Raw genomic sequence first — 18,759 nt, 5'->3', positions numbered from 1 at the left:
CCTGACAGATTCTTTCTGCCTCCCTAGTGCTAATACTGATATAAATCCACAGTTCTAGGCAGTAATTTGTACATTTCTTTCGAGCTCCTTTCATGGGGAAAAGAGCTCCACCCAACCTCTGTTTTCATGCAGTGAGTTCAGGTCCAGTCCTACAACTCCCATGGAGCACTATGAGTCCTTGTTAGTTACCCTCTAGGATACTAATTTCGATGCAAGAGGTATTCAAATAATCGCACTGCATCTGCTCCGAGATGGACGATCACATATTAAGTTTCTGTACCATTTCTAGCCCACCATGATATTTACCTTTTAAGAGTATGGCTATGTCTTCATTTTCTCCTTTAAAATTTTATCTGTCCCTCCTATATGTTTGAAACATAGAAGGAGGAAGCTTTAAGACTCAATGCCCACATAATTAAAAGTTTAAAATGTCTTTAAGGAATAATCTAATGGTTAAGGAATGCTATACTACACCAATCTGGGAGGACATGGAATACTAAGTTAATGATTTTAATCCACCTTATTTTACCATGGAACTACATGGTTCTATTATAGTTACATATAACTATATGAATACGTATTTGTTACTCTAACACTTATTTTTAAATGTTTAAAAGCGAAAATACTTAAAGGGCAGTGTTTATTTCTAGGAATGGAATTTTTAGTGTACTTAAATCATACAACAAATAAACGTTTTATTTATTTAAAAGTAAACTGTCAGGGGTCAAATGTATGGTGATGGAAGGAGATTTGACTTTGGGTGGTGAACACACAGTGCAATAAACAGATGACATATTACAGGATTGTACACTTGAAACATATAATTTTACTAACCCATGTCACCCCAATAAATTTACTTTAAATAAATAAATAGGAAGAAACTGTTTAATTGGTAGATATCTTACCAGATCTAATCATATTAAGCATCAGAAATCCTCTATCTATGCGAAACATGACTGCCTAATATAAAATACATAACATGTTTCATTAAACATAAGCAATCTGTTAACCAGAAAATATAATAATCATGAAACTTCTTTCTTATACAGAGAACAATAATACAAATCAATTTACAACAGTAAAACAGTGAAACTAATAAAGCTTGGTGGCCATATGAAGTAATAATAATGATGTAACTCCCTTAACAGAAAAAAACTTCTACCTGTGGTGGTTCACTTGGAGATCCCAGAGAGGAACAATTTTCATTTTCATCCACCTTTATCTGTTCATAAGTTCGCTTCCTAGGTTTCTTATCGCCATCTGAATTGAAAGAACATTTAAGTTTTAATGAAAAAATACATTTTAATGAAGAGATCATGATAAAAGACTATATACTTACATAGAGCTTGCTTAAGTTGTTCTAATACATCATTTTCATAAACAGACCTTTCTTCCCAAATAGATAACACTCTTCCAAGGTGCTTCTTACAACTTTCATCAGTTTCACTAAAGAAAAAGTAAAAATATTTTATTTTTATAAGTAAAAATGCATAGTGCTATTGAAAAGGCAATGGTGATTTTAAATATAATCAGACATTCATGCCCTGGAGAAAACTGTCCAAATGTTTACTAAGCACCATTATGTGATAGGCAGTTTAGGGGTGCCGTGATCAAGACAGACATATTCCCTGCTTCCCTTAAAGAGCTTACAGACATATTATAGACAAATTATTAAACAAAAAATTATTTTAAAAATATAAAGGTGTTAGTCCCAGTTTCTAGGGGTTTACAAAGAAGCTGCCCCAAACATAATATGGGATGAACATCAGGTTAAGGAATATTTCTCATATGTGATTTTTAAAGTTATTTAACAAATACTGATCAATGCACCATCTTTGACATGGGAGATACAAATGGGAACTTTTTGGCAGCTATTATTTATAAATGCCACAAAAGAGAACAAGGTGTTAAAAACAGGCATAACAGAGAGACCTGGCCCAGGTTCAAAAGAAATCAGGAAGGGGATCTGAGGAACTGATATTTAATCTGAGATCTGAAGACTGGATACACAGGGAAGTGGGAAACAGACTAATCCTAGTCATTTCCCACCACCTTCATCAATATTACCATAGAGTGAGCCACTATTATCTCTTGCCTGGATTTTTTAACAGTCTTCTCATTGGTCTCCTAAACTCTACTCTTTCACTATTTCTCTATCATCGTAAACCAAATCATACTGCTCTCAATCTTCGAAGAGCTGCCACTCATACCACGAATAAACCCAATATCCCTATCCTGGGCCATAAAATGGACATGTTCTGCTTCCTGGCTATCTCTCAGTCCACATTCCCTAAATTCCTTCTCCCATACGAATCTCCTTGCTGATTTTCAAACATGCCTAGCATAGAGCTGTCTCACATGGCTCATTTTTTCATTTCCTTTAATCTCTGTTCAAATGCCATCATCCCCAAATAGTAATTTCTTATCTTATAATATAACTGAGCACCGTCATACTCTCTAGTTCCTTCTCCAGTTTATGATTCTTCATAGTCTTTATCTTTTGACATTATAATATATATTCAATTGGTTATCTAGTTATTACCTGTGTTATCCACTGAAATGCAAGCTCTATTAGAACGGATCTTTGTCTTGTTCATTACTGTATCCTCAGGGCCTAGCACACAGTAGGCAGTCAATAGTATTTTACTGAATTCTCGGGAGAGGTGACATATATAAAAGCCATAAGGCAGAAAGAAAAGAGGTTCAGTTAGCTTAAGCTGTAGACTACAGAGTATGTGCATGGAAGAAATGTGAGACAGGAGTCTGAAGAGGTAGACAGGGCCATGAAGAAATACCTTAACTCTTGCTCAAGACATTAGACCTGATCTCTGGGACAAATGAGAATCATTCAAAGGCATGGGAGGGTTATGACCAGCTCTGCAACTCTGAGTACAGTTTCCTAAAAGGATTAAACAACACTGGAAGTGACTGCAATTATAGAGAAATGACATTATGGTAACTGGAATGGAAAGAAATCTAAAGAACTGAGGGAACTATATGTAGTAAATGGGAAAGGGGAGTGAAAGAAAGGAGAGTGTGCTATATTATAAATCACAATATCACAGAAGGTTAAAGATGACACCTAACTTCTCAACTGAGTACCTGGATAGATGGAGGTGCCATTCACTGAGAGCATGAAACCTTGAGGAAAAGCAATTTTGACAGGGAGCAAGGACATAATGAGTTCAATATCAGACAAAGTAAGTTTAAGATGTTTGGAGGAATATAACTAGAAATTCGATAGGCAATTGGACAGAGAAGTCTAAAAGAAAAAACATCTCAATCGTACCATTTGATTGTGAGTTATTAGGATATGGATGATAAATACAGAGGGCAAGAATATGACGCCTCACCCACCCAAAGAGGGCCTAAGACTGAACCCTACGACCTATATGCCAGGATCTGAAAAGATGGTAAAAAGTAGTATCTAAATTGAGGGATAAATAATATTTATTTAAGAAGGTAACATACAGCAGTATTTCACACTAATTTTTAAAAAATGCATCCACTGTGACTAAAACGACAAGGCATACGGCTAGTACATTTTCGTCTTTAAATTGTTCAATACAAACCATCATTCACCATTGAATTCTATAACTTAGACTGATTTAATAGTCTATCCCAGTAGTGTTCATCCAGTAATCTATGAAATATTTGCATATGTTTAGAAATACACATTTAAAAAGGGCATAAGCTGAAGTACAGACTCCTACCCTCGGAATTTTTCTGCAGCGTAATTTGTCAACAGGTTTATGATTCTTTTAAATAAATATTCTATATTTCCAAAGCATTTAAAAATGTTATGACATATACCTACACACTAGAAAACTTTAAAATCATTATAAACAATTTGATGAAAAAAGGTAATAAGTTTATCCAGAAATATCAGCTGTAAGACTGATATCTTTATAAGCACGCAAAATTTCAATTTAACACCTTCATACATTCTTAATAAAATTTGTTCCAATTTGGCAGTTGTTTTGGTCTCTTTAAAGAAAGCTGTACAAGCACTCCAAATGCCTAACTTAGCAACAGCTCAAAAAAGTTTCCTTCACACAAAATATTCAAAACATTTACAAATGCCATTTATAGGTAAGACTTTTCAAATGAAAACGTCAAAGAAGTACATTTCCTTGTTTTTATTTTATGGCTTAAGGCAAATTTTAGCAAAAGGACATATTATGCATTTAAAACAGATTAGCTAATACTCAAAACAATTATCATACCTTGAAACATGCTTAAATGCCTCCACTATAACCGGTGCAAAATCTTTTGTAAACTCCGGCCCCTTCCTTTTGCTGTTCTGAATGACATCATTGGCTAGGTAGAGAAAAGTAAGCTTTCTGTTTGGTTTGGCTGAAAAATAAAATAAAATAAAAAATTTAAATCTACTTAAAATATCCTCACTTAACTTGGACATACTTTCTCAATACCTGAATTAAGCAGTTTGAGAACTACAAAACCTAACCTTTATTTATTATGTTCAATTCTAGCTTTTCATTCTATAACCAAACCTATCAAGTCACTACTCTTTTATTCACCAAGATAACTACTCTATAGTTTCTGGAGATCAATCATGTGAGGAAAAAAGAGAACTCAAGAGGCAGAGGTAGTCAATGATGTATCTTTTCGTTTCCTTGCAGTTTTACTAAGTCACCCAAACTACTTTTTCTTGATTGCTAGCTTTATCACTATTCTCAAATAGTTTTACAAACTGAAATCCTCATATCTGTGTAAAAATGCACCTCTGTGACTCTATCCTGTATGAAATTTTACTAAAACTAGTAAGCACTATATGAGATACAGCCATTTATAAATAAGATGGTGATTAGTTATGTTATTAAGATAGCACCCTAAACCCTAAATTGCATTTAATGTCCATGTTGATTTAAACACCAATTTTTAAGTTACTGTGAAACAAAAAGGGTACAACATGTTGAAACAGGTTGAAAGAGACATCAATCGATTACATATTTTTTGTTTATGAAATAAATATTTGCCAAGCTAATAAGAGTAAATGTTAAGGAGACCAGATGGGCAAAGTTTAGATTTTTTTCCCCCTTTGGTTTACAATGACCTTTAAATAACTGAATTCATCTTGACAAAAACATGTCCCTACTCATTATATTCTATAGGCATAAGTCATCTTTCTAGAAGAGCAGTTAAGATTTCAACAGTTGTGGGCCAGAATACATTTTTACTGGTTACCATGTTAAGTGGCATAGTAGTATTGAATGTAACTCAAACAAGATCCATATACATAAAGTTAGTTAAACAGAATCTTTTATACTATTTTCATAATATAATTTTACTAGAATTAAACTTAAATCATTGTCATACAATTATATTCAGAAACATCATACTTTGTGGCATCCACATTATGATGTAGAAGATTTACAGTCAGAACTGATAACCCAGTGCACTATTCGTGTGGGGTAGCTTATTGGATTTAAGGCAAAAATTTGGGCAGGATGCAATTGGACCTTTAGATTTGAGTATTAGATTTAAATTTTAAGCATTCAACATATTAAAAAACACTTCTGAGTTCACATCTTCCTTGAGGGAAAACTAGCAACCCAACCTTCTCACAAGAAACTGTAACATACTGAGTCACAACTGATTAGATTTTACAAACCTGTGCTGTCCTTTGTATAAACTGGTATGCCTGTCTAAAACTGCCACCCACAACTTTTCATGCTTTTGAAAGTCACAGGCTCAGAATAAAGATGAGGAAGAAACTGTAGTAAGAGACCACCTTCTGATTCTTCCACCTCTTGCCTGGTTAGATAAACCACAAAGTACAACTGGTTAAGGTACCAAGACCCTTTCCCATGAAGATGGTAATAACTGTACTTTTCCAAGATTCAGCACTCTTTTTTTTATCTACCCTGCCCAAAGAAAATCCCACCCCCCAAAAAGGTTGCTATTATTTAATCCAAATATTTGCTTTCTCATCATTAAATTGGGTTTAAAAACTCAAATTTAAAAATTTTATTATTATTGCCTAATTGGGAGACTCCCTGCAGTACTTTTAGGTGCCTACACCAATGGACTACTTTTTTCTAAATTACTGAACTTTTACTGTGTAATACACTATTCTCAGTACTTTATATATATTACCTAATTTAATCCAAATAATGTAAGGTGCCATTATTATCTGCATTTGGCAGTTGAAAAACAGACATCAAAAAGATAGTGCCCACAGTGAAATAGCCAGGAAGGTATCAGCCAGGATTTGAATTCAGAACACCCAATTCCAAAGCAGTCCCTCTTAACAATTAGACTATGCCTACTGTCATGAAAAAAGAGAATGTTACCTTTTAAGATTAAGTAGCAACTCAATCAAAATATTTCAGAATGTAGCAGCATTATTCACAAGAGCTAAAAGGTAGAAGCAACTCAAGTGTCCATCAACTGATGAATGGATAAGAGAAATGTAGTCTTTACACAAACGGAATATTATTCAGTCTTAAAAAGAAAGGACATTCTGAAACTTGCTACAATGTGGATAAACCTAGAAGAAATTATGCTAAGTGAAATAAGTCAGTCATAAAAAGACAAATACTGTATGATTCCACTGACATGAGGTAGCTAGATCAATCGTATTCAGAGAGACAAAGCAAAATGGTGGCTGACAGGGGCTGGGAACTGGGAGATATGGAGAGTTACTATTTAATGGGTGTAGAGTTCTAACTGTGTAAGATGAAAAGAATTCTAGATATGCATGGTGATGATGGCTGCACAACAGTGTGAATGTACTTCTAACACTAAACTGGTTAAAATACTAAATTTTGTTAGGTGTATTTTACCACAAAAATTTTAAAATATGTAGTTTACAACATTTTTTAAATTCATGGGCTACTAATCTCTTAAAAATAACTCAAAATAATTTCTACAATGTACGTTAAAGTAAAAATTTACAAGATTTCAAAATATATTCTGAAGGACAACTCTGTACCATGAGCATAGACTCGGTATGTGGTCCAATACCAAAACATTATTTTCATTTTTTTTCCTTTGTGGAACCCAAGATAAAATATGAAAAATACCTAGAAAATGCTATAATGTATAACTTTCAAATTTTCAGGGGAAAAAAACTTACTTCCATTTAAAACGGTGTGTACATTGAGACTGGCCAAGATGGCCTAGAAGCTAGATGCTGTGCATGCCTCCAATCGTGACCACACCAAAATTACAACAAAACTATAGAGCAACCCTAACTGAGAGTTGCCTGCGGTCTGGCTGAACGTAAGTCCTACAACTAGGGTACATACATAAGAGGCAGGAGAGGCGGAGACATAAAAGAGCCAGTACCATGACAGTGTGTGGCAGTCCAGAATCAAAAGGGTTACCTTGGCTGTAGACCCTCTCCCACCTGAAGAGCGAGGGGTTCTGGCCCCACACTGGGCTCCGCATCGAGGGTTCAAGTGCTGGGAAGAGAAGTCCCCCAAACCTCTGGCTGTGAAAACCAGTGGAGATTGTGGCTGAGTGAGATGGAGGGCTGCAGCAGTCACAGACGTTCCTCTTAACCCATTTCCTGTTTGCCCCGAGAATACTCACCAGCAGCGTTTACCCGGAGATAACTCAGATTACAGTCCTAACCTTACCCCCAAAGTGTGTCACAAAATATCTCCCTTTTATTATTATTTTCACATCGCTCTAGTACATCAATAGTCTTTAGAAACAAACAATATCATTCTATTTACAGCATTGTTTTTAATAGTGGTATTTCCATTTACAAAATATAGTAATTATTGATGCCTGAAAATGTCCAATCCTAGAAAATGTAGCATTCCTACACATGATATTAATTAACATCATTCTCAAATAGTTATTAGCCGAAGATTCATTTAATGAATTCGATTTATGTACACATTTGTTTCGTTAGGATTAGAGGCAAGTTCTGTTTAGCAATAACTTCAAGAACAGTTTTTATATTTTATTTTTACATTGAAAACCAGATTTGCTTCAGCCTCAAAAAGCGAGTTTATGTAAAATTAAGTTAACGCTGGCAATAAGCTGCACTTTTTTTCCCCTAAAGGCAAAATGAGTTAAAGGGCCCACGCCTGGGCTTTACTCCATTACGGATTCACTTGCTCTGAGCTCCAGCACTAGACAGCTGTTCCAGGAGCGCCAGGGACATACAGGGAGACACTGAGTGGTTAGGCTTCAGGACAAGGGCCGAAGGGTGGCTCTGTCCCAGACAGAAGTGCTAGGAATAACCACTGTTCCTTGGTTAAGCCCTCCCCACTCCCAGGAACCAGACACAGGCAGCCACCATACCTGAGTGTCCACCAACCAGAATAACACAGGTCGCTCTGCCCAGAGGATTCTGAGACTCCGCCTTTCCCAAATCATGGGCCCACCCAAGCTGCCTCCAGTGGTTTACATCATACAAATAGCCTGGCTCAGCTCATGCTGCGGACTTTCCAAAAATCTCTCAAAGGCTCACAAAACCCAAAGAAGCAGCATTTGGCCTCTGTGTGCCTCATACCCCTTGCTGAGCAGCACCAAGCCTGGCACTAGCAGCAGCCAGCCTAGGTTTCTGGCTTGGCCTCCCGAGACACCTATAATCCCAGCATGGTGGCAGCTATCTGTGGACTGCTTGGTATCTAATACCAGGTGGCCTGGGAAATGCATAGGCTGCAGCTGAACTTGGCCTGCAGTTTGGGCTGGCATACCCAGTGGCCTGCTTTGACCTACATCAGAGCTGGAATATCACCCAGGGCTGGATTCGAGGAAGACAAAACCGAATGGCAGACTGGGCAGGCACCAGAGCCCTGTTAAAGTGAATCTTGCTTCATAAGGTCAGCCCCTCATCGACCAAGCCTCACAACCAATCAGCCCAAAGGTCAATCCCTCCCATGGAAGAGTAAACAGCAACCAAGCCTCCACTACATCAGGAAGGAGGTAGTGGAACTACTCATACAACTCATACAAGGGACACATCTTGAGCACCTCGCTCAGGTGACCAGGGAAGACTGCCACTAGGCCCCACAGAACACTTACTAAATAAAGACACTCTACTAAAACCAGGAGACTTAGGAGCCCTACCTAATAAATAGAAACGAACACAGGGAGACAGCCAAAATGGGGAGACAAAGAAACATGTTCCACATGAAAGAACAGAACAAAGCTCCAGAAAAAGAACTAAACAGCAATCCATCAGATGCAGATTTCAAAACACTGGTTATAAAGATGCTCAAGGAACTTAGGAGAAGAGCAGATGAACTCTGTTAGAACTTTAATAGATATAAAACATAAAAACTGAGATCGAAAACATATAAAAGAACCAGTCGTAAATAAAAAATACAATAACTAAAATGAAGAATACATTAGAGGAAATCAACAGTAGATTAGATGAAGCAAAGGATCTAATCAGTGATTTAGAAGATAAGGTAGTAGAAAGCATCCACTAACAACGCAACAAGAAAAAGAATCCAGAAAAAATGAAGACAGTGTAAGGGGCCTCTGGGACAACATCAAGCACAACGAGAACTGCATCACAGCAGTGCCAGAAGGAGGAGAGAGAGAGAGCAAAGAATTGAAAATCTATTTCAAGAAATAATGACTGAAAACTTCCCTGGTAAAGAAAATCTAGTGAAGAAAATAGACATACAAGCCCAGGAAGCACAGAATGTCCAAACAAGGTGAACCCAAAGAGGCCCATACCAAGACACATCATAATTAAAATTCCAAAGGTTAAATATAAAGAGAGCATCTTAAAAGCAGCAAAAGAAAAACAATTAGTTACCTACAAGGGAGCACTCATTAGACTGTCAGCTGATTTTTCAACAGAAACTTTGCAGGCCAGAAGAGTTTGGCACAAAATATTCAAAGTGAAGAAAAGCCAGGACCTACAACCAAGATTACTCTACCCAGCAGAGCTATCATTTAGAACTGAAGGACAGTTAAAGAACTTCTCAGACACGAAAAAGCTAAAGGAGTTCATCACCACCAAGCAAGTATTACAGGAAATGATGAAGGAACTTCCTTAAGAAAAAAAAATGAATCAAAAATATGAATAAAGAATGGCAATAACGATATATCTATCAACGAGTACTTCAAATAAAAAAATAATTAAATGCTCCAATTAAAAGATGGGGTGGCTGACTGGATAAGAAAACAAGACACTCAAATGCTGCCTACAAGAGATTCACATCGGACTGAGACACACACAGACTGCAAGGGATGGGAAAAGATATTTCATGATGGACCTAGAGAGTATTGTGCTGAGTGGACTAAGTCAGTTAGAGAAAGACAAATATCATATGATTTCACATACACGTGGAATCTAAAGAACAAAATAAATAACAACAATGAAAAGCCAAAAACAAACTCACAGATACAGAGAACATTTTGAGGGTTACCAGATGGGAGAGGGGTTGAGGGAGTATGTGAAAAAGGAGAAAGGGATTAAGAAATACAAAATGGTAGTTACAAAATAGCCATGGAGATATAAAGGACACAATGAATATAGTCGATAATATTATAATAACTATGTACGGGATTATATGGGTACTAGATTTATTAAGGTGATCACTTCATGCGATATACAAATGTCTAATCACTATGTTGTACACCTGAAACTAATATAATTTTATATGCCATCTATAATTGAAAAAAATATATTATTAAAAAAAGGAAAAAAAAAGAGAAATTTTGGATCAGACCTACAATGCAATACTGTGCAGTTACTATTTGGAATAAGAAAGGTATACATCGTCCACAATATATTGTATGAAAAAGAGTCACAGAACTGCATGTATTTTTTGTTTGGTTATCCCTGAGGGGTAAGACAAGGATTAAAGCAAAAACAAAAACCAAAAACAAAACTGTGTACTTTTATGTAGAGCAAATATTAATTCAATTAACCACAACAAGCAATATCGGAAGAAAATCATGAAAATGATTTTCAAAATAATAGAGCCATAAATTGTTGTTAAAACATACAAAGCTAACAGAAAAGGCAAACAAGCTATTCTATAAATCCTTAAAAAAAGAACTCTGTTGGTAATAGAATATAAGGCTCAATAATGGGTCTAAACTAGTTAATTCCTGTTTCTGCTGTTCACAAGGTTCCTTATAAAGATATCTATTTTCCCAATCTTCAAATCAATTTAACTTGCATTTATTTAATGTCTGCCATGTGTCAGGGATCACGCTGGGAATAGACCAACAATAATCTTTCCTGTTCGATAAGGAATTTGCAAGCTCCACAGAAATCCGCACGATAGGTCAAATCTCTAATAATGTTAGTTCTTTTTATTTTTTATCCTTCTCTCCACTGATATATCACGCTAACGCCGGAAGCAATTATTAAAAATATTATTATATCCCAGTGTGTCTATATGCGTGCACACTGCTATACTTGTACCAATAAAGTATAAGCCAAATAAAGACAGTCAAAATTTATATTGTGACGAACCATTTTCTTATAACTCACCGCTCTAAACTAAATATTAAACTCTTATGGATACTAAGTGAAGCCCCTCCTCCTGGGGCCTTCTGTATGAACAGGTACATCGAAACACAAATAATAACTATTAAAAAAAATATGGCTAGACAACATATAAAAACATAGTACCGCCTAAAAAGTTGAACATATCTGCCTAAAAGGGCAATACAAGTTCAGTCATCACACAAATAAGAAAGTGACATAATTCACAAAAAAGTCAAATAAAAAGGCAATTACAAGGTTTCAAAAAGAGGAGTCCGAAATATTAGATAAACAGTATGAAACAAAGTCAGCCAGTCAGAGGCTTACAGAAATGCCATCTAGTTTCACTAATTCGTGATCAGTTCATAATCATGTTTTATTTATTCATAACCAGAAAGTGGTAGGATCATTACTTATTCTCTTATACTGCACAAGTCACATGCCCACTGATTTTGCTATGATGCAGAATATCATAATCTAATGTAATTACCCAGGTTTCCATGCGATTGAAATTTAAAACCAGAATAGATGATGATGCTGATAACTACAACAAATAGCTAAAACTGTATTGTGTTACCTCAGAAATACAAGAACCCTCTTTCAAGAAGTCCTCGACATGCACAGAAGCAGCAAAAATTGAAGAAGTATATGTACATATATGTGCAGGTACACACATACCAATAACCATTACTGTAGGTCTTATAGAAGACAAGCAGAAAGTCATTATCTTGAAACGAAAATTTAGTAAAGATTTATTAACTGTTGGACAGCCTCATTTACTTCCTTGGTAAAGTGAATTGCTACAGACTAGAAGACATGTTCCATACAGGGATAGGTGGTTGTAAGGCAGAATCTACTTTAACTCAGTAATATTCTTTGCCACAGAAAGTATATAATCAACATATGTTTCTTAAATGGACTTTATCTGCCCAAACATGATAAACAGTTCAGTCAGACATAGCCAGCTGCTGCTTAATAGCTGAGGTGCGTGGAAGCTGGATAGAGCCGGTGTATTCCTGTACCACAGCAAGGATGCCTCACTTTGGGCAGCCCATCCCTTGCTTAAATCCTTCAAAGATTTTCTACTGTTCTCCAAATAACATTTTAAATCATTATCATGAACCAAAGGCCCAAACAGGTCTGTTTTCACTCTCTACACTACTCTCTTCATGCCCACTACTCCTAGTCCTCCAACTTTCCCAGCTTCTATCCATCCTTCAGATCTCAATTAAATGGGTTCCTCTATTTTGTCCCTGATCACCGAGTACATATAGGTTAGGCAGCCTTGATATGCTCTCAGAGCACCCCATATTTTTCCTATGAAGCACTTATCCCAACTATAATTGTTTTTATTTAATCAAGTGCTTCCCAACTAAACTAAGTTCCAGTTAAAGCAACAACTATCATTCTCACCTACCAATCTATGGAAAGAAGCCTAGCAGGTGATTTAGAATTTGTGCAGTACTTACTAGGTCAATAAATTCTGGCCTAGACCTGTGCCTTTAATTATTTGTTCCACTAACTTGGCTTCTGGTCTTAACCTTGTCCTGCATAGCCACAAAAGAGAACATATGTAAAATTACACTGCTCTCAGAAACCTCAAATTCAGGAAGACAAACTTTCCTACAGATCTAACTGCTGTTGCTTATTTTCAATGCATTGAATTCAAATATTTTATTCCCCACCTCCATTCTGGAGTTCTCAAAAATCAATAACCTAATAAAAATGGACAAGTGCTGTGAATGGGAAGGTCAAAGAAACTCAAATGTTAAGTAATTAAAACCAATTATCATTTTCTACCTATTAAATTGATCAAGATGAAAGTCTGATACTAACTAAAATAGGTAAGGATATCTATTTTAAGAGTATCACCTTTTTAAGAGTATCACCTTTAGATATCTTCAGACATTGGTAGTTAAAATAAATTAGGGCAAACTCTTAGAAAAATAACTTGGCAATATCTATAAAAAATGTAAATGCACAAATCCCTCAACTCTGCAAATTTCACTTCTAGAAATTTATCCTACTGTCATGTTCCCATAAATGCACAAAGGAATCACTTAGGAGATTCATGATAACATCAAGAAAGATATGACTAAACAAATCATGGTACATCTATGCAATCCAATACACTAAAACTGTTCAAATATGAGATAAAGATTTATATATTCATATGAAAAGATATCTAAGACATAAGGTTAAGTTGCACACATGCATAGATACACAATTAAACAGTTCTACTTTGCTGAAGATCAAGAAAGCATCTTGGCGGCGGGGGGCCGTCAAGAGTTAGCAACAAAAAATTAAGTCATAAAAGGGAAATACACGAGTTGGATATTAAATGATTAACTTAAGCCTACATGCTGAAAAAGGCTTCTGGGTAATACTGACTTGGTGCCCCAACAATTTACTTTGTCCTGCAGGTCCATTTATTTACTCATAGTTTAACCTGTTTCAATGTTTGGTTAAACAAACAAACTCCACCTAGGCCCAGATATCTTTCTCATTCTAAAAGGCCAAGGCAATTTGAGTTCTTGAAATAATTTAGAAACCTTGATTTTGGTATATACAACAAATGAACTGTTAAAATCTTGATAAAAACAAACTTCATCTTAGACCATAAGACCACGATAAAAGACATATCAACGGTAAGAGTTCTGTAAGAATACACATCACAGTTTACTCACATTATGCTTCTAGAGTGAGACTGAGACTAAAACATTTTGCACTTTTAAGAATATTTTAAGTCTACGGCCATGCCACTATGAACAAGCCCGATCCCATCTGATCTTGGAAGCTAAGCAGGGTCGGGCCTGGTTAGTACTTGGATGGGAGACCACCTAGGAAGACCAGGTGCTGTAGGTGTAAAAAATAAAACATAAAGGATTGTAAGCTGACAAGGTCTTTGCAATCTGTGAGGTCAACCAAGTGTTGCCTCACCTAAAAAAAAACAAACAAAACAAAACAAAACAAAAAACACAACAAAACCAAACAACAAAAATACCACACACAAAAGATTTGAAAAGTTATGTGGAAAAAAAGACTATTTAAAAAATAATACTGACTAGTTTCTTATGATCTAGGCACTGCTCTAAAAGTGTATTACCCTACAAGGTAAGTTATCCCTATTTACCAACAAAAAACCAATTATTAAAATGATTATTACACACACTCAAAGAAATGCACTGAAATTAATCAGCAATACCAGGACCCATACTGTGGTCCCTGAATAACACTTTGCCAATAAAAGCAGGAAATATATTTCACTAAATATAAAAGAACGCATCATGCTGTACGCCTTAAACTTATACAGTGATGTATGTCAATTACTTCACAATAAAATGGGTGATTACACTTTTTTAAAGGAAGAAAATATATAAGATAAGCCTGGAACATTTTGTCCTGACAGAAAGCAAGAAAGCTATTTAAAAACTACGATACAAATGACACTCCAAGAGGCTGGCACTGGCTAAAGAGAATCAAAAAGAACGACTACAATGGTCTAAAACACAAACATATAAAAATCCATAAATTCACAAAAATACTTAAAAAAAAGAAGTTGCTAGAGAACTAATTCAGTTGACAAAGGGGAAAATTTAAGCATTTATCCTGCTTTGCCTATATGGGCTGTATTTCAGTCACCAATAGCTGATGAAGAAGAGTTCTTATACAATAAATGCTCAAACTTCAGTGTGCCTCTGAATCCCGAGGGCTTGTTAAAACATAGATTACAGGTTCCTACCCACATAACTTTTGATATAGTTCTGCAGTAGGGCCCAACAATTTGCATTTCCAACAAATTATCAGATAATATTAATGGTGCAGTCTGGGGATCACTTTTTTGAGAAACCCTGTTATAGAAGGATTCTGGATAATAAACACAGGAAGAATTAGAAATTCACAATTCTACGCGATGTTACCATTGGGGAAAACTGGCAAGGGTAAACAAGATCTCTCTGCATTATTTCTTAAACCAGATGTGAAACTACAATTATCTAAAAATAAACAGTATTTTTTAAAATTTCACATTAAGACCTCCAATTTCAAGCACTCCCAGAAGAGGGTAGTTGGAAGAAACTTCACACAGTATTTACTCTACATATTTATTTATAGACATTAATAGCAATTTTATTAACTCCAAAAGGATCTGAAAGCTAAAGTTTTAAAAACTATAACAATTACTACAGTAAATTAGGCAAGATTAAGATTAAACAAAACAAAATTAATGTAAAGCACTTATGGTCTCTATTTATCAGAGTAGTTCTCAAATTTTCTGGTTTCGAAACCCGTACATACTCTTAGAATTATAGAGAACTCCAAAGAGCTTTTATTCACACAGGTTGCATCTATCAATATTTATTAGAAATTAAAATAAATGAATTTTAAAAATACATATTAGTTCACTCAAAAGCAATAGAAAAAATTACATATTAAAATAAATAACATTTGTTTAAAAAAATATATTTCCAAAACTAAAAATGAGAAGAGTCATATTGTTTTACACTTCAATAAATCTCCAGCTCAAAAGAATACAGCTAGATTCTCATATCTGCTTCTCTATGAAATATATCATGAAATATTGTTTGGCGGAAGTAATGGAAAAAAGTAGGCCTTGCTCAGATATACAACTGGTTAGAGAAAGTTCTAAGAGTCTTTAAAGATAATTGTGATTATCCTTTGAAACTACATAAAAATCCAACAAGTTGTGGTTTTTAAAAGATTCTAATTATAACAGGAAATCTGAAAACATCGAACTTTTAAAATTCTTTGTCATATTAAAATCCTTTGGTTGACCATGCTCTTTGAATGGCTTTTCTACTCATGCATAATTCTGCAACACTGGTTCACTAAGTTATACAAACATTCCAATTGTTTAAACGTTAAATTAGACAGTATCAAAAATCACATTTGTAAATAGTATTGATTTCATTGGAAAAGTGTTAAAAAATATTGGAAAGTTGTCAGACTCCTGGTGGCAGATGAGAATTTTCCAAAATTCTAATTTTTGCTTGAAACGTTGAACTTCACAAAGGGCAACAAATACTGCCAGTTGTCTTCCTCAATGAAACAGGCTCACTACACATTCATTTTTGAGAAAACATCTGCCAAATACCATGTCTGAATAACCACAGTTTCTCCATCAGTCTTTTTATCCTCCCAAATAAAAATGTTGCTCCATGAAAAAAAGTGCTGGTTTCACTACAATTCAATCACACAAGCGTACTTCCTCCAGAATGTTCATACCTAGTACTTTACGTATACTTCCTATTTTGTCACACAGAGTATTAAAGAGATATGTACTCACAACCAACATCATATTTAATAGCAAGACTGAAAGCTGTCCCCCTAAGATCAGAAACAAGAGGATGTCCACTTTCACCACTTTTATTTAACACAGTATTTGAAATTGTAGCCATAGCAACTAAGCAAGAAAAAGAAATAAAAGAGGTTAAATGACCTCTGTTCACAGATGACATTTTCGTAGAAAACCTACAGATTCGTGAAAAAACTGTTAGAGCTAACAAACATATTCAGCAAAGTTGAAGCATACAAAATCAACATTCAAAAATCAGTTGCACTTCTATAAACTAACAATGAACAATCCAAAAAGGAAACTAAGAAAACGATTCCAATTACAATCATATCAAAAACAATAAAATACTTTAAAATAAATTTAACCAAAGAAAGGTAAGAACGTACACTGTACACTGAAAACTATAAAACACTGCTGAAAGAAATAAAAGACAAATAAATTGAAATACATCCCATGTTCATGACTTGCAAGACTTAATATTATTATTAACATAACACTACTAGGGACTCACAGATTAAATGCAATCCCTATCAAATTCCCAATGGCATTTTTGCAGAAAAAGAAAAACCCATCCTAATATGCATATAGATTCTCAAGTGATCCAAATAGCTAAAACAATCTTCAAAAAGAAAATTAAAATTGGAAGACTTGTATTTCCTAATCTCAAAACTTACTAGAAAGCTATAGTTATCAGAATACAGTTGACCCTTGAACAAAACAGGTTTGAATAGCGTAGGTCTACTTATATGCTAATTAAAAAAAATAGATACTGTAAATGTATTTTCTCTTCCTTATGATTCTCTTAACATTTTCTTTCCTCGAGCTTACTGTATTGTAAAAGTACAGCATATAATACATATAATATACAAAGTATGTGTTGACTATCCAATAAATAAGGCTTCCAGTCATTAGCAGGCTATTAGTAAAGTTTTTGGGGAGTTGAAAGTTTTATGTGGATTACTGTCTGTGCTAGGGGTAAGTACCCCTAACCCCTGCATTATTCAAGGGTCAACTATAATATGACAGAGACATAAGAGCAGCTATATAGACGATGGAACAGAATAGAGAGCCCAGAAATAAACCCTTGTATATATAGTCACACTAGTCATTATGGAAATGCAAAGTAAAACCATAAGCAGATACCATTCCACAGCCATTAAGATGGCTTTTTTGAAATAAGCATGTGTATAAATTGGGACCCTGATGTACTGCAAGTAAGAATATTAAATGGTACAGCCACTGTGGAGAACAGTGTAAAAATTAAACACAGAATTACCATAAGATTCAACAATTGCTCTTCTGAGTACATACTCAAAAGAACTGAAGAAGGGATCAAACATATTTGTTCACCCATGTTCACAGCAGCACTATGCACAACAGCCAAAAGGTGGAAGCCACCCTAGTGTCATCGACAAATGAATAAATAAAATGTGGTATATACATACAATGAAATATTATTCAGCATTTAAAAGGAAGGAAATTCTGACACATGCTACAACGTGGATAAACCTAGAAGACATTATGCTAAGTTAAATAAGCCAGTTGCAAAAGAAAAAATTGTATGATTTCACTTATAAGAGGTATTCAGAGTAGTCAAATTCACAGAGACTGAAAGTAGAAGGGTGGTTGCCAGGGACTGGGGAGTTACTGTTTAATGGGTATGGAGTTTCAGTTTGGGAAAATGAAAAAAGTTCTGGAGATAGATGGTGATGATGATTACAAAACAATGTGCATGGACTTAATGCTGCTGAACTGTACAATTAAAAATTGGTTAAAAGGGTAAATTTATGTATTTATGTTTACTGCAATAAAAATAAAGAAAAAAGGTTAAAATGTTAAAATTTAAAGGTTAAATTTTATTCATATTTTAGCATAATGAAAAAATGCGGGCACACACACACAAAAAGATATGCACTCAAGGGTCAAGATTTAACATAATAATTTGAGCTGGTTTGATGAACAGTCATTAAGTGACATATTTTTTAACTGTCAGTGTGTGGTGTGA

The 18,759-nt window shown here is 35.0% G+C and overlaps 1 protein-coding gene and 1 non-coding gene across 4 annotated transcripts in view; one reads left to right on the top strand and one right to left on the bottom strand.

Moving 5' to 3' along the window:
* The window catches only part of RPRD1A (regulation of nuclear pre-mRNA domain containing 1A), a 61,726-nt gene that overhangs the window by 33,334 nt on the left and 9,633 nt on the right, over positions 1-18,759 (bottom strand). For all 3 annotated transcript variants that reach the window (XM_006919962.3, XM_015595763.2, XM_015595764.2), the window contains exons 2-4: positions 4,227-4,356; positions 1,340-1,446; positions 1,163-1,260 (exon numbers count right to left, since the gene is read on the bottom strand). In XM_006919962.3, coding sequence (XP_006920024.1) covers positions 1,163-1,260; positions 1,340-1,446; positions 4,227-4,356 — 335 coding nt within the window. The remainder of the gene's footprint in view (positions 1-1,162; positions 1,261-1,339; positions 1,447-4,226; positions 4,357-18,759) is intronic.
* On the top strand, positions 14,187-14,305 carry LOC112469425. The gene has a single exon (XR_003042618.1). It is a non-coding gene; the product is annotated as a 5S ribosomal RNA (ribosomal RNA).

This window comes from Pteropus alecto, unplaced genomic scaffold (assembly GCF_000325575.1).
Source record: "Pteropus alecto unplaced genomic scaffold, ASM32557v1 scaffold146, whole genome shotgun sequence".
In the NCBI taxonomy this organism is placed as follows: domain Eukaryota; kingdom Metazoa; phylum Chordata; class Mammalia; order Chiroptera; family Pteropodidae; genus Pteropus; species Pteropus alecto.
Note: the sequence above shows the minus strand (reverse complement) of the source record. Positions and strands in the feature narration are given on the sequence as shown.